This window comes from Sinocyclocheilus rhinocerous, unplaced genomic scaffold, assembly GCF_001515625.1.
Source record: "Sinocyclocheilus rhinocerous isolate Xijiao unplaced genomic scaffold, SAMN03320098_v1.1 scaffold564, whole genome shotgun sequence".
NCBI classification, from domain to species: Eukaryota; Metazoa; Chordata; class Actinopteri; order Cypriniformes; family Cyprinidae; genus Sinocyclocheilus; species Sinocyclocheilus rhinocerous.
Window position 1 is genome coordinate 1,616,976 of NW_015645070.1, and position 14,845 is coordinate 1,631,820.

The 14,845-nt window shown below is 39.3% G+C and overlaps 1 protein-coding gene across 2 annotated transcripts in view; it reads left to right on the plus strand.

Annotated features, from left to right (window-relative positions):
* Positions 1–13,704, plus strand: part of LOC107705411 (jagged canonical Notch ligand 1) — a 34,334-nt gene extending 20,630 nt beyond the window's left edge. Inside the window, exons 10-27 of one of the 2 annotated variants that reach the window (XM_016508688.1) lie at positions 69–182; positions 290–336; positions 1,719–1,892; positions 2,825–2,975; positions 3,630–3,794; positions 4,278–4,391; positions 4,486–4,599; positions 4,701–4,814; positions 5,905–5,946; positions 6,287–6,361; positions 6,937–6,964; positions 8,114–8,199; positions 8,913–9,026; positions 9,364–9,473; positions 9,575–9,808; positions 10,543–10,674; positions 12,269–12,416; positions 12,993–13,704. In XM_016508688.1, the coding sequence (XP_016364174.1) occupies positions 69–182; positions 290–336; positions 1,719–1,892; positions 2,825–2,975; positions 3,630–3,794; positions 4,278–4,391; positions 4,486–4,599; positions 4,701–4,814; positions 5,905–5,946; positions 6,287–6,361; positions 6,937–6,964; positions 8,114–8,199; positions 8,913–9,026; positions 9,364–9,473; positions 9,575–9,808; positions 10,543–10,674; positions 12,269–12,416; positions 12,993–13,447 (2,417 nt within the window). In that variant the 3' untranslated portion in view covers positions 13,448–13,704. Of the gene's footprint in view, positions 1–68; positions 183–289; positions 337–1,718; positions 1,893–2,824; positions 2,976–3,629; positions 3,795–4,277; positions 4,392–4,485; positions 4,600–4,700; positions 4,815–5,904; positions 6,022–6,286; positions 6,362–6,936; positions 6,965–8,113; positions 8,200–8,912; positions 9,027–9,363; positions 9,474–9,574; positions 9,809–10,542; positions 10,675–12,268; positions 12,417–12,992 lie in introns of both variants that reach the window. The other variant, XM_016508687.1, reaches the window with a different exon arrangement.
* Positions 13,705–14,845: the final 1,141 nt, after the last annotated feature.

A 14,845-nucleotide genomic window follows, 5' to 3' on the forward strand; every position in this document is an offset into this window, starting at 1 on the left:
AGCAATTTGAAGTTTGACTTTCATCATGCTTTTAAATAGGAGTTAATTACACTTTTTTTTTTCCAAAGATGCCAATGAATGTGAGGACAAGCCATGTGTGAATGCCAAGTCATGCCACAATCTGATTGGTGGATATTTCTGCGAGTGTCTCCCTGGCTGGACGGGTCAGAATTGTGATATAAGTGAGTATAACAATCTCTATTTTTCTTTTTATCTCTGCATGTGCTTTTGTAGATTTCAATCTGCTGTTTTTGGCTTAAAAATTCAGACATATTTCTCTCAATTTCAGACATAAATGACTGTCAGGGTCAATGTCTGAATGGAGGAACTTGCAAGGTAGGAGATCTTCTGATGTTTTATCAATATACACTACTGCTCAAAAGTTTGGGGTCAGAAAGAAATTAAAACATTTATTCAGCAAAAGTGACAGTTAACTTTTATAATGTTACAAAAAAAAATCTATTTCAAATAAATACTGTTCTTTTTAACTTTCTATTCATCAAAGAGTTCCACAAAAATATCAACATTGATAAAAATATGAAATGCACCAAATCAGAATATTAGAATAAAGCAATAAGCCCCAAGAAGCCGTGGTTTACAGTGAATTTATAACAGCTAAGGGGTTGTGTTAGGCACAATGCAAAGCGGAGCAGCTTCACGGGGCTTATTGCTTTTATAAAATGGTTATTCCATATACGTAGTAAGGTTTCACAAAATAAAACAGAGCAAATAAAGTGTAATGATATTAATAAAAACATTATTCTTCCACCAAACAATGTAGTTCCTCAGAATCAGTTGTGGTTGCAACAAAGTGGTTGCCGAGCAACACACAAACGTAAACAAAGGTGTATGTTTGTAGAGTAATTTACAACAGCTTCGAACGTGGCTCAGCCAATCAGAATCAAGGATCGGAACTATCCATTTTATAATGATTTCTGAAGGATCATGTGACAGTAAAGTAATGCCTGAAAATTCAGCTTTGACATCACAAGAATAAATTACATTTTATTATATATTCATTTAGAAAACAATTATTAGGAATAGCAATAAAATTTCACAATATTTCTGTTTTTACTGTATTTTTGAGCAAACAACTGCAACCTTGGTGAAGATAAGAGACTTCTTTCAAAAACATCTTACTGACCCTAAACTTATGAATGGTAGTGTAATATTCAATATTAAATTTAATATTCTGTTGTTTCATTTAAGCAGGAAGGGGCTGGCATGTAAAGAGGCCAAGTACAGCTAGTTATTTTGTATGTGATGTTTAGTGATGGGTTTATCTGAAATCGGATATAACTGAGATCAAAGTGGAATGTACAGGTCTGCTCAAGGATATCCCTTTTAATTGCTTGTGACTGCTTCAGACAAAACTCTCGAGTCATTTTCTAAGGCTTAATGCCATGAACCTCTCAAACTTTGACAAATCCAGTGACTAGTTCATCTCCAGAAGGGCTTATTGTTGAAGACTAGAAACTGTAAACATCCAGAACAGAAACATGGCTGTGCCGTCTGAGGCTGACATATTGATACCATTCATTCTCAGGAGTGCTGCACAAAAAAATGTAAGCCTTCTAAGCTGAACATTTATTTTTGGGGGTTAGTGCCAGGAAAGTATGCCCATGATTATGGCACAGAGATGATTTTACCTTGGTCACTACACTGAGTTATTGTAGCTTTTTTTTTTTAAATAACGTTCTAGCTCTCATCTTTGACAGGATTTGGTGAATGGTTACCGCTGTCTTTGCCCCCCTGGCTATTCGGGTGAACACTGTGACAAGGACGTGGATGAGTGTGCTAGCAGTCCCTGCCTAAACGGTGGCCGGTGTCAGGATGAAGCCAATGGATTTCAGTGTCTGTGTCCTGCCGGCTTCTCGGGTCAGCTGTGTCAGGTGAGAGAATGTCCTGTTTTCTTTCCTGCCTATTTATTGATATAACTATCAGTCCAGTTGCTAAACTGGACACTTGATGCACCAAAAAAATTAATAAATAAATAAATCACTCCCATAAAGATGAACTGTATTGATATACATTTAAACGGTATAGCAGAATTTTGACATTTCTATTAGTACACACTATTGTTCAAACGTTTGGGGTTGGTAAGCTTTTTAATGTATTTGAAAGAAGTCTCTTATGCACTTGGATCAAAAATACATTAAAAACAGTAATATTGTGAAATAGTATTAGAATAACGGTTTTATATTTTGATATATTTTAAAATTTTATTTATTTCTGTAAATTTTCAGCAGCCATTACTCCAGTTTTCAGTGTCACATGATTCTTCAGAAATCATTCTAATATGTTAATGTGCTTTCAAGAAACATTTCTTCTTATTATTAATGTTAAAAACTGTGTTGCTTAATATTTTTGTGGAAGCCATAACTTTTTTCAGGATTCTTTGATGAATGGAAAGTTCAAACAGCATTTATTTGAAATATAAATATTTTATAACATTATAAATGTCTTTACTGTCACTTTTGATCAATTTAATGTATCTTAGCTGAATAAAAGTATTCATTTCTTTAAAAACGTTTAAATAGTGTATACCTTCATCCACCCAGCTGTAGTTGTAACCTGAAGAAAAAGAGAGAGACAAAGAAAGACGGGCTAGGTTTGAGACAGGTAGGGTTTGGCTAGCTCTATAAAATATTCTTCTATTTGTTTTTATTCTCCTGAGCGTTTTGGTGCGCTTTTTCCTGGCAGACGCTGTGTCGAGGTTGTTGAGGGTTGCTCTGTGTTTTCTAAGAATCCAAAAATGCCTGGATATCATTTTCCCCTCATCATTGAGCTCTTTTCTCCTCTTGTAAATCTTTCTCTGGTGTAGCTGGATATCGATTACTGCAAGCCCAACCCATGTCAGAACGGCGCGCAGTGTTTCAACCTGGCCTCGGACTACTTCTGCAAATGTCCCGATGACTACGAGGGTAAAAACTGCTCTCACCTGAAGGACCATTGTCGAACCACATCATGCCAAGGTGAGAAATCTCAGTCTCTGGGACGGATCCCGTCTCGGTATCTCTTTGTAAACCGCCCCTAAAACCCAGAGTAAGCTGATCTGCCAGTTGCATGCCATTGTTCAGCTGCTGAGTAAAACTAGATTACAGGCCCTTGGACTCTCCCACCACCTTCAGGGGGAAAGATGAGGAAAAATAACTCATATTTTGTTACATGAGGCTTTTTCAGGCTATGGTGAGCTGTTTGACAGTAACCTCCCTGGACACACAGCTCACATACACACACAGTCTCCTAAACACTTTCTCCATTCCCAAATCCTCCTGAACATTTGCCAGTTTCTTAACAGCTCTGTGTGTGTTCTTCGTGGTAATGACTTGGTGGGATTCTCTGCCTTGGATGTTTAAAAGTGTGTGTGTGTGTGTGTGTGTGTTTGAGGAGGGGCAAACCCCACAGCTAGATAAGCCCATCAAGTTTCTTTCAACTTTCAGGGCTTATGTGCATTAAATGGCCTCCTCATACACTCTTTCTGCAAAAGTAGATGTAAAAACTTAGAAACCCATAACTATTGAAATAAACTGGAAGAATGGCTAATGTGGGTTTAGTGTAGCTTTTATTTCACAATGAACCCAGAGTTTTAACAGCTGGGTTTCGTTCTTTCTCTGAAACTTTCACAGTGATTGACAGCTGCACTGTTGCTGTGGCATCCAACAGTACGCCGGAAGGGGTGCGATACATCTCCTCAAACGTCTGTGGTCCTCACGGACGCTGCAGGAGTCAGGCCGGAGGCCAGTTTACATGCGAGTGTCAGGAAGGATTCAGAGGCACCTACTGCCATGAGAGTAAGACTAAACATTATTATCGGATTATAGGCACGCACCGATATTACGGTTATTTTCATTTTACGGCCTGGTTTTAAAATTCCAGACTATTTTGTCCAAATACATTTTTATTTTTATGTTTAAAACACTAAAAACTAAAATCAGTTGTTTTAAATGCTCCGTGTGAATTTATGCATCATAATGTTACAAGTCTGATAAATGATTAATCAATCTGATATTTGCTAAAGGTTGCATTTAACAGTGTTATTAAGTTATTAGTGTTTTTGAAAATTAACTTTAAGTGCACTTTAGATGACAGCAAAGGTAATCTTAGTGTAAAAGTACAGAAAATGAGCTTGCACAATTAAAATTGCAATAACCAATCAATATCAACCACAATGAACAAAATCATTCATATCGGCTGATAATCAACTGATATATTGTGCATCCTTATCATCTATGTAGATGATCCTAAATTTTGTGGTGTCTATGGTCTTTTTTCAGATATAAACGACTGTGAGAGTAACCCATGTCGCAATGGCGGTACTTGCATCGATAAGGTGAACGTTTATCAGTGCATTTGTGCTGACGGCTGGGAAGGAGTTCACTGCGAAATCAGTATGTTCACTTGAATAGATTTTTCTCTGCTTTTGTTAAATGTTTGTGCTTCCTTAAGCTCATTTTCTTATTCTTTTCTCCCCATTTTTTCCAGACATCGATGACTGCAGCTTGAACCCCTGCCTGAACAAGGGAGCATGTCAAGACCTGGTGAACGATTTCTACTGCGAATGTAGAAATGGCTGGAAGGGAAAAACCTGCCACTCCCGTAAGAAAGACTATTTTTATGACCCACCCAGTTTGCCGAGTTTTTGTGTGAGCGTGTACATATGGAGTTATAAAATACTATTGGATCAACTGTAATTTCAGGTGATAGTCAATGTGACGAAGCCACATGCAATAATGGAGGTACATGCCATGATGAAGGGGACATCTTCAAATGCAGGTGCTCACCTAGCTGGGAAGGAGCCACATGTAACATAGGTCAGTTTGGGTGACGCCTATTCACTTGCTCTATCTTAGAATGTGATACAGCTCGTGTGAATCAAGCCCTTGCAAAAATATCATATTCCCACAAACCCCTTTAGCACACTTCTTGCTGTAAAGTCATACTTAACATGAAAATGCACTGTGCAATGTCGGAGCAAGCAGTTGCAAGCTACAGTACAACTGTGCAGCAAATAATCTGGCTACAAGTATTTTTGTGAGTGCTTCAGAACCTTTTAAACTGATTCTTTCTAGAATATGACCACTAAATTTCAAGCTCAGGGGTTTTAAAACTTTATAATACCAAGGACCCCCAAATTTGATCACTTTGCAAAGTACCCCCCTTCTAAAATGTGGGGGAATTTAAACAATTGACTTTTATGTTGTTGTTGTTGTACTAAAGCCAAAAATATATTACAATTTCATCTGGAAACTATTATCTGCATTATAAGAAGAAATTTTCATTTAAATGTATTGCTATAGCACTGTATTTCCAACCAATCATTAAATGAAATAGTAGTAATGGTTATGTAAATTGTGAAATAATGTGAAATATAAATTATGTAATATAAATTATATAAAATATAGTCATATACAAACATTTTATAACAATTTATCTTTTTAACACTTTTTTTTTAATCACTGAAATTTTCCATGGCCCCTTGAATATTCAGAAACTGTTTTATGGTTTAAAATGTAAACTAAGAAGAAGTTGCTCTGCAAAATAGGGGGAAAACACTGTTCACATTCAATCATTCTAGCTCACAGACTGAAATCTCTCTCTCTTTCTGTCAATGTATTGGCTGCAATTCGCCTCAAATAGCACGATCTGTAAAATAAACCCATCAGATTTTGGGACAAGCATTTTTGCAGATTTCTTTGATGCAGAAAATATCATATCTGGCGTACGGTCGGCTCCAATTCTTTGATGGGAAATTTAGTTGGATGGAGTCTTGAGAAATGTTGTACTTGGTAATACTTCAAGACGTAGCCGGTCCATTTTAAGTGTGGCAGTCTTGTTGTGGTTGCACTCGTGTTGCTCTGTTCAGTTCAAAGCATTCTGACCTCTCTTGTGGCTCCTCTGCAGCCAAGAACAGCAGCTGTCTGCCCAACCCATGTGAGAACGGAGGCACCTGTGTGGTCAACGGCGACTCCTTCACCTGTGTCTGCAAGGAAGGCTGGGAAGGATCCACCTGCACCGAGAGTGAGTACCGCAGTACTAACTTCCTAGGTAGATTTAAAGTGGAAGAGGGAATAGTTTTACTCATAAAAGTTAATTTTTCAACCCTCATTTAGTCTGAGAATAAAGCAGGGATCCATTTTCTTGGCTTTGTCTTGCTCGTTCTTTTCCATTCTTTCTCTAAATCCACCTCACCCTGGCTGGACATTGTCAGCTGCTGCCAGCTATGAAGGAAAAAACTTAAATGAGGGAAAGTGGAGACAGACGTCCCCCCCATGTGAGAACGGAGGCACCTGTGTGGTCAACGGCGACTCCTTCACCTGTGTCTGCAAGGAAGGCTGGGAAGGATCCACCTGCACCGAGAGTGAGTACCGCAGTACTAACTTCCTAGGTAGATTTAAAGTGGAAGAGGGAATAGTTTTACTCATAAAAGTTAATTTTTCAACCCTCATTTAGTCTGAGAATAAAGCAGGGATCCATTTTCTTGGCTTTGTCTTGCTCGTTCTTTTCCATTCTTTCTCTAAATCCACCTCACCCTGGCTGGACATTGTCAGCTGCTGCCAGCTATGAAGGAAAAAACTTAAATGAGGGAAAGTGGAGACAGACGTCCCCCCCTTTCCTCAAGCCCACCGCTTCTCTTTCTTTTTTTTCCTCGATGTGCCTTTCTTATGTATTGTTGTGCACCTCTCACTCTGTGAGAACGGAGAAACCTGGAGTCCTAAAAATGAAGAGAGAAGAAAAGCTGGAGACAGCGAGTCAGTTAGTAACCGAGCAATCAGCGACTCTGCCAAACTGGACGCCCACACGAGCACACAGACGCACACGCACTCCGACACAAGCTCTGACATGTTGACTGTTGTGTTTGTTCTTATGTGCTCACATGGGTGTGAAGTGAATCAAACCCTCTTCTCTCTCCCTCTCTCTCTCTTTCTCTTTCAGATACCAACGACTGCAACCCACACCCATGGTAAGTCCTGGCAAAACATTTACGCACACAGCCTGCCGCTGTAAACAGGCCAGTACAGCTGTGCCGCACTTTCTCACACTCTCTCAGTGCTGGGAAACAGGCACTCCCATTGCTTCTGTCATTCCAAGGGTGCGTTAAGCTCGCTGCCTATTGTGCTTTTGACATCGGGTTCATCTGCTCGAGAAGTTGTCTAAGCAAGATTCTGAATTCACAGTAACATATCCCAGCAAAACAGATTAGCATGAGTTCATTTGATAAGGATTTTGTCATTTGGAATTAGGGGCCACTGATAACAGTGAACTGATAAAATGCACTTATAATAATTGGATTTACCAGTTTTTGCATAGTTGTAAAAGTTGTTGTTACATGCAAGCTGTAACAGATGTTTCTTATTAGTAGACAGTTTGTACGTCTTTGATTTGAATCATTTTGTCACTTTATCAGTGAGAGTCTGACATTACAGTTGGAGATATTTGGGATATTTTGATATATAAAATAATTTTGTAGCAAATTTATAAAGTTATACCTTAACCAATTTTATTCATTTATGTATCATTTATCTATTTATTTTAATTAATATTATGTTGATTCCATTTGTTTTTTTCTTTTATTTACTGTATATAAAATTAAATGTTTATTTAATTTTTTTGTATTTTACTTTATATTGCTTTTTATTCATTTTATATAATATTGTTTATTCATGTTATTTTATTCATTTGTCATTTTATATTATTTTTTAAATATTTTATATTATGTTTGTTATTATATTTATTTTATTTTTGTTATTTGCTTTTATGCTTATTTTTATTTTCCTTTATTCATTTTATTTTATGATTTTTATATTCATTTTTATTTGACTTTTTATTGTTATTTTATTTTATTCGATTAGATTTAAATTTTTATTTAATTCATTTTATATCAAACAATTTTTATTTAAATTTTTAATATTTATTTATTACTTTTTCCACTTTAGTTGACCAAACTCAAAGTTTGCTCACTGTCAGCCAACAGCTCTTATACAGTATGTCAACATGCCAGTTTTGACTCTCCTTTGGTGCTTGACTAATGCTGTTTTTGGACCCTGTTTGTAATGCTGCAATGATGCCTGAACCGAACGGTGTCTGAACTTCTGTCTTTCTCTCTCCATAGCTACAATAGCGGGACGTGTGTGGATGGTGAAAACTGGTACCGTTGCGAGTGCGCTCCGGGTTTCGCCGGGCCAGACTGCCGCATAAGTGAGTGTTAGATGACGCCTGATCCTCTTGGCTGTGAGCCCTGTAAATGTGCAACACAACTCTCCAAAAACAAACAGAGCTGGAGCAAAATGCACGGTCTAGCCACCCAATTAGCCAGCCCTCTGGGCAGAATGCCAACAGCCCAGCGAGCAGCGTCCTCACATTCTGCAGCACTGATGTTCACGGCCCCTCGGGAGAAATTGACTCGCAGTGACCGAAAGCCAATCAGCCTGGTTATTCAGCACTGATTACAGAGCTCGATTTGCTCTTTGAAAAGCTTTCATCTGGCTACATGAGACATAACTCAGGCTTTACTGTTTGATGCACCCAAACCTGCAAACGAGCTTATGACGTTAATGTCAGCTGAGCCTAAGATGATATAGTCCATCAGGACAGGGTCTTTGGTCATACTTTCTGATCTCGCCTCAATCAAAATGATCTCTTTGGGTACATTTATCTCAATAAGCAAGACGGCATGAGTTTTGTCTTGTCTCAAGCAAAAAACAAACCTTAATTCAAGATATTCTTGGAAAACAAGCCTTAAACATCTTAAGCAGTCTTGATTATTAGGTAAATTTATTTCATTTGTAACAATATTTCAATGTTTTTACTGGGAAACAAGACCATACCTGTTGCTATTCATGCGATAGGAATGTTTTAGGACTTGAAAAGTTCAAAGCATGATTCCTAACAGATTCTCTTCATTCCTTCAGATATAAACGAGTGTCAGTCTTCTCCCTGCGCAATTGGCTCTACCTGCGTAGATGAAATCAATGGTTATCGCTGCCTTTGTCCGCCTGGAAGAACAGGACCAGAGTGTCAAGAAGGTAAGAGTCATATAAGCTTGTGCAAACAGGCTACACACCACTTATTTCTTATTGAAAAGAACATCAAGACCTGCATTAGCATCTCCCAAACCATTGCTTTCCTACAAAGCAGTGATATTGTTGACTTAACAGTTTCAAAGTTGCCAAAAAATTCTCCTTAGTTTGAGGGTTCACATCAATTTGATGTACTTGGGCTGCAATGAATGTGACAAAAGAAACAAATAGAAAATATACACACTAAATAAAAATGGAAATGCTTGAATTTTTACTCAAGAAGATCACACCATACCAACTCCTTTCTTGCCATGTCATAATGTTCTGTTGATGTCGTTCACAGTCATTGGGAGACCCTGTATTGCTAACGGACAAGTAACTGCTGATGGTGCCAAATGGGAGGAAGACTGCAACGTTTGCCAGTGTCAAAATGGAAAGATTCATTGCACCATGGTAACTTAGCTGCCACTGCATCGTATTCTTGAGGCATTTACTAATACTTCTCTTAATTATGCAATCAAAAATGCCTATTTTTTGGCTCTTTTGTTCTTCAGATGTGGTGTGGACCAAAATCATGTCGGGCAGGAAAGGCCAGAAGTGGGTGTCCTGCAGGCCAATCCTGTGTTCCCATCAAAGAAGAGCACTGCTTTGTCAAACCCTGTCCTAGTCTCGGAGAGTGTTGGCCCCCTGCACCCCCTCCACCCTCCAAATGCCACGCCAGCTTCTCTTACCAGGACGACAGCTGTGCCAACATCACGTTCACCTTTAACAAGGAGAACATGCCTCAAGTGAGTCATACTTTCAGAGGAGAGCGATTGAATTATGAGCTTTTGAGCCGTTTTCCCCCTTCTCCAAACGTCTCCTCCACCCTTCTCTAATTCGGTGGAGAACTGAGAGCGCAGTGGGGCGTGAAAGATCAGGTTCTCTTCATCTAGGAGACAACGTTCCTCATGGGTGAAGTTTTCCATGCTGGTTGGATTCTCACAAGCTTTGTTGTCATATCCAAACACTTTTTCTTCAGATGAATGAAAGCGCAAGAAATACATTTTGTACAATAAACTCTGGCTCGGTATCCCTTTCCGAACCAAGACATTCCTGAGCTAATATCCCGTAACGGTTTAATACTTAGGCAGTCATTGTTGAGAAACACCGCTGGCGGCTGCCCACCAGCCAGCCCAAATTGCTGAACGAGAGACAAGCGAGTGCAACAAAGGACAGTGACAAGCATAAAAAACATGTGGTTCTTCTACTAATGGGCTACAGAAACTAGGGAGAAGTGTATAGGATTAATATTTGACAGGGGGAGAACCTTGCAAACTGTTTCATTTTTTAACTTTCTCCCAACCGACTAAATCTTTCATTTTGGACTTTTCGCACTGCCCACACTGTCTGCTCCGTTATTGGAGACAAACCTAAAAACCGAGAAGAAGTTTTGGGGATTTAAATGCATATTGCGCTAATTATTTAGTTGGAAAACGCTTAAATTTGAACAAACTCGTAATAGATCTTTCTGTTGCGACAGGGCTTGAGTGTGGAGCATGTTTGTAATGAGCTGAGGCACTGGTACCTGCTGAAGAACCTGACGGAAGAGTATGCTGTGTCCATCACCTGTGAGCCATCTTCTTCAACCAGCAATGAGATTCACATCAGCATTGTAAGTACAGCTTTTCAACAAGTTTAAATGGGTCTAAAATAGCATTTAAAGATGTTTTTAGAGGGCCACCTTTAGTTCCAACCTGTTCCAACACACCTGACAGGAAGTTTCTAGTACTCTAGAAGATCAGCTGGTTCAGGTGTTTCTAATTAAGAGAAGGTGGACACCACTTATTTAAATAAAAAGTTTTTTGTCATTTACTCACGCTAATGTCATTACAAACCTGCATGACTGTGCCAACATCACGTTCACCTTTAACAAGGAGAACATGCCTCAAGTGAGTCATACTTTCAGAGGAGAGCGATTGAATTATGAGCTTTTGAGCCGTTTTCCCCCTTCTCCAAACGTCTCCTCCACCCTTCTCTAATTCGGTGGAGAACTGAGAGCGCAGTGGGGCGTGAAAGATCAGGTTCTCTTCATCTAGGAGACAATGTTCCTCATGGGTGAAGTTTTCCATGCTGGTTGGATTCTCACAAGCTTTGTTGTCATATCCAAACACTTTTTCTTCAGATGAATGAAAGCGCAAGAAATACATTTTGTACAATAAACTCTGGCTCGGTATCCCTTTCCGAACCAAGACATTCCTGAGCTAATATCCCGTAACGGTTTAATACTTAGGCAGTCATTGTTGAGAAACACCGCTGGCGGCTGCCCACCAGCCAGCCCAAATTGCTGAACGAGAGACAAGCGAGTGCAACAAAGGACAGTGACAAGCATAAAAAACATGTGGTTCTTCTACTAATGGGCTACAGAAACTAGGGAGAAGTGTATAGGATTAATATTTGACAGGGGGAGAACCTTGCAAACTGTTTCATTTTTTAACTTTCTCCCAACCGACTAAATCTTTCATTTTGGACTTTTCGCACTGCCCACACTGTCTGCTCCGTTATTGGAGACAAACCTAAAAACCGAGAAGAAGTTTTGGGGATTTAAATGCATATTGCGCTAATTATTTAGTTGGAAAACGCTTAAATTTGAACAAACTCGTAATAGATCTTTCTGTTGCGACAGGGCTTGAGTGTGGAGCATGTTTGTAATGAGCTGAGGCACTGGTACCTGCTGAAGAACCTGACGGAAGAGTATGCTGTGTCCATCACCTGTGAGCCATCTTCTTCAACCAGCAATGAGATTCACATCAGCATTGTAAGTACAGCTTTTCAACAAGTTTAAATGGGTCTAAAATAGCATTTAAAGATGTTTTTAGAGGGCCACCTTTAGTTCCAACCTGTTCCAACACACCTGACAGGAAGTTTCTAGTACTCTAGAAGATCAGCTGGTTCAGGTGTTTCTAATTAAGAGAAGGTGGACACCACTTATTTAAATAAAAAGTTTTTTGTCATTTACTCACGCTAATGTCATTACAAACCTGCATGACTTCCATTCTTCTGTGGAACACAAAAAAGATAAGATAATGGTTTTTGTTTTTTTTCGTACGTTGAAAGTAAATGGAGTCCTCCAGAGTTGTTTTGGACCCAAATGACTTCCATTTTATGGACAAAACAGTTGACACATTCTTCAAAATATCTCAAGAAAGGCAGAATTTGTAGAAAAGTAAATTTTTTGTGATATTTATGAGTCTACGTTTCCTGTGCAGTCCACAGAAGAGCCCAGGTCGGACAGGAATCCTATTAAAGATATTACGGGTCAAATATTCGACTTGGTGAGCAAGCACAATGGTAACAGCACCATCATCAAAGCCATCACCGGCGTACGAGCTCACCAGACACCAAGTCCCAAAACTGGTAAGCAGCTCTCCATCACACCGGACATTGGGTCCATCTTTGCTGAAAAGTAGTCAAAAATTAAAGTATTAAGGTTTCCACAGTCTGGGCCAGTCGTGTTGAACTGTCTGTTCTTGGTCTGTCTTGCTTGAGCAATGTTTAACTGTCAAAAGAAGCTTTAAGTCATTGAAGCCATGGAATGTTACATCAGCTCTGCCAGTTGGATTGAACTTCAATTAGACATCAGGGCCCTCTTGCATGCTGTTCATCAAAAATGGCGTCCTATGTTTCTGCCAAGCTGCTAAGTCTCTTCCTAACTTAAGAGACCTTTAAACCGTGTGAGCCAGCCTCTGTAGATTGGGCCAGGGGACCGGGTATAAACAGTGTATGTCTTGTCCAAAATAGGAAAATGTTGCTGTTGAATTAAAGTGTGGATTATTTTTTCCTACACCACTTCTGTTTTCAAACTCCAAGGTTTTCCCATTTCCAATGCACAAATGTTCACCAGTAAATAGACATTTTAATAGTTTCCCTTGCAGTCTTCTCGTTGTCCCAAATACTGACTAACTGTCCCTCTGGTTCTTCTTCTGTCCCCAGACTACCTGGTTCCTCTGCTCAGCTCCATCTTCATCGTGCTCTGGATCCTCGCCCTGGCCTCAGCCTTCCTGTGGTGCATTCACCGCAGGCGGAAACAGAACACCCACAGCAATGCAACTACCTCAGCTACAGAGGACAATACCACCAATAACGTGCGTGAGCAGCTCAACCAAATCAAGAACCCCATCGAGAAACACGCGGCCCACGGCGTGACCATAAAAGACTACGAGGGGAAGAACTCCATCATTGCCAAAATTAGGACGCATAACTCCGAGGTGGAGGAAGAGGAGATGGACAAACACCTGCAGAAAGCGCGCTTCACCAAGCAGCCGGCCTACACGCTGGTGGAGCGGGAGGAGCGCGCGCCCAACAAAAACCCAAACTGGACTAACAAACAGGACAACAGAGACTTGGAGACGGCACAGAGTTTAAACAGGATGGAGTATATCGTATAGCAGGCAGCTGTGTTGCCGTGCGACCGAACCCCTGTTGCACTTACCGGTCATTTGGCAGGGTCTCGGGGGGGGTTGTGCTTCTTAAAACTGTTGCGTCGTGTTCTGGACTCCAAGGCTGTTATTTGCCTAGAATCCTGTGTTAATTTAAGTTTTGACAAGCTGGCTTCACACTGGCAATTGTAATAGTTGCTGTGGACGGCTGGAAAACCCAAATGCTGCATTTCGCATCCAGTGTTTTCCTTCGTAAAAGAAAAAAATTGTAAAAAAAAATAATAATAATACACATTTCAAATGTCTATATTTTTGTGGATACGTTTGAGTATCTTAGTGAGTCTGAAAAGTTTGCATAGTGTTTGCAAATAGTTTTAAGTGTTATTTTCGTTCATAATGACAATGCTCTCACAGCTAAAGTAGTTGTTTCTTCCTTATCCAGTGGCTGTGTGGAAACTGTCTCTAGTTGGTTTTATTTCTAGTTCTGAACTGAAAGTGCCTTCACAGCTAAGCACCACAGCAATTGTCGGAAATGAGTATGAAAAATGGGGGGAAAAAAGCAAAAAAATTATTTATTTTTCTTTTCTTGGGGCGGGATAGGTCGGTCAGCTTTCTGCTGCCAATATGAAGAATTGTGTCAATTTAGTGTAGATATGTATATTTTTTTTTTAATTAATCACTGTGTATATTTGATTTATTAACTTAATAATCAAGAGCCTTAAAATATCATTCCTTTTTATTTATATGTCCTGTCTAGTTTTGAAGGTTTTGATAGCTTTGTAAGCCTATAGCTTTGTTCGGACGACATTTGCTTGATGTTTCACATACCAAAATTTCAGAGAGAAAAAGCAGTCTTATTTTGTTTTTGTTTTTCAAAAAACAAGATTGGCATTTGTGTGCCTGAGATTTTTTTTTTTTTTATATACATTGTCAGATATTTCAATATTTGAAACTTCTATTGTATGTATTTTGGCAATTCTTACTTGCTCAATGCAGGTAATGTCAACATCATGACTGCTTTTTGTTTGGATACCTGGTGGCAGACACATTGCTTGCCACGGATGAAAAAGAAAAAAATAAATCATTAAAAATATCTAAAATAAAAGGGAACACGAGTCTTTTAGTTGCTTGTTGGTAAACCTGATTCACACAAATCATTTCTCTTCCGCTTCGGTTTGCAGTATGTCATAAGCTAGGCTGTGAATACTTGAACAGTAGGGGGCCAATGGAAACACTGTAGATGACTGCCTTGCTTTCAGGAGTCCATTTCTATTGCTGTGCACATGTAGTGTTCTTTTCGTTATTCTTTTATATCGAGGCTCTCTAAAACACCAAACTGACAAGCTTATCACATTTGTAGATCATGGCAATATTCAATGTTCATATTTGACCTTATTGTAAATTTGT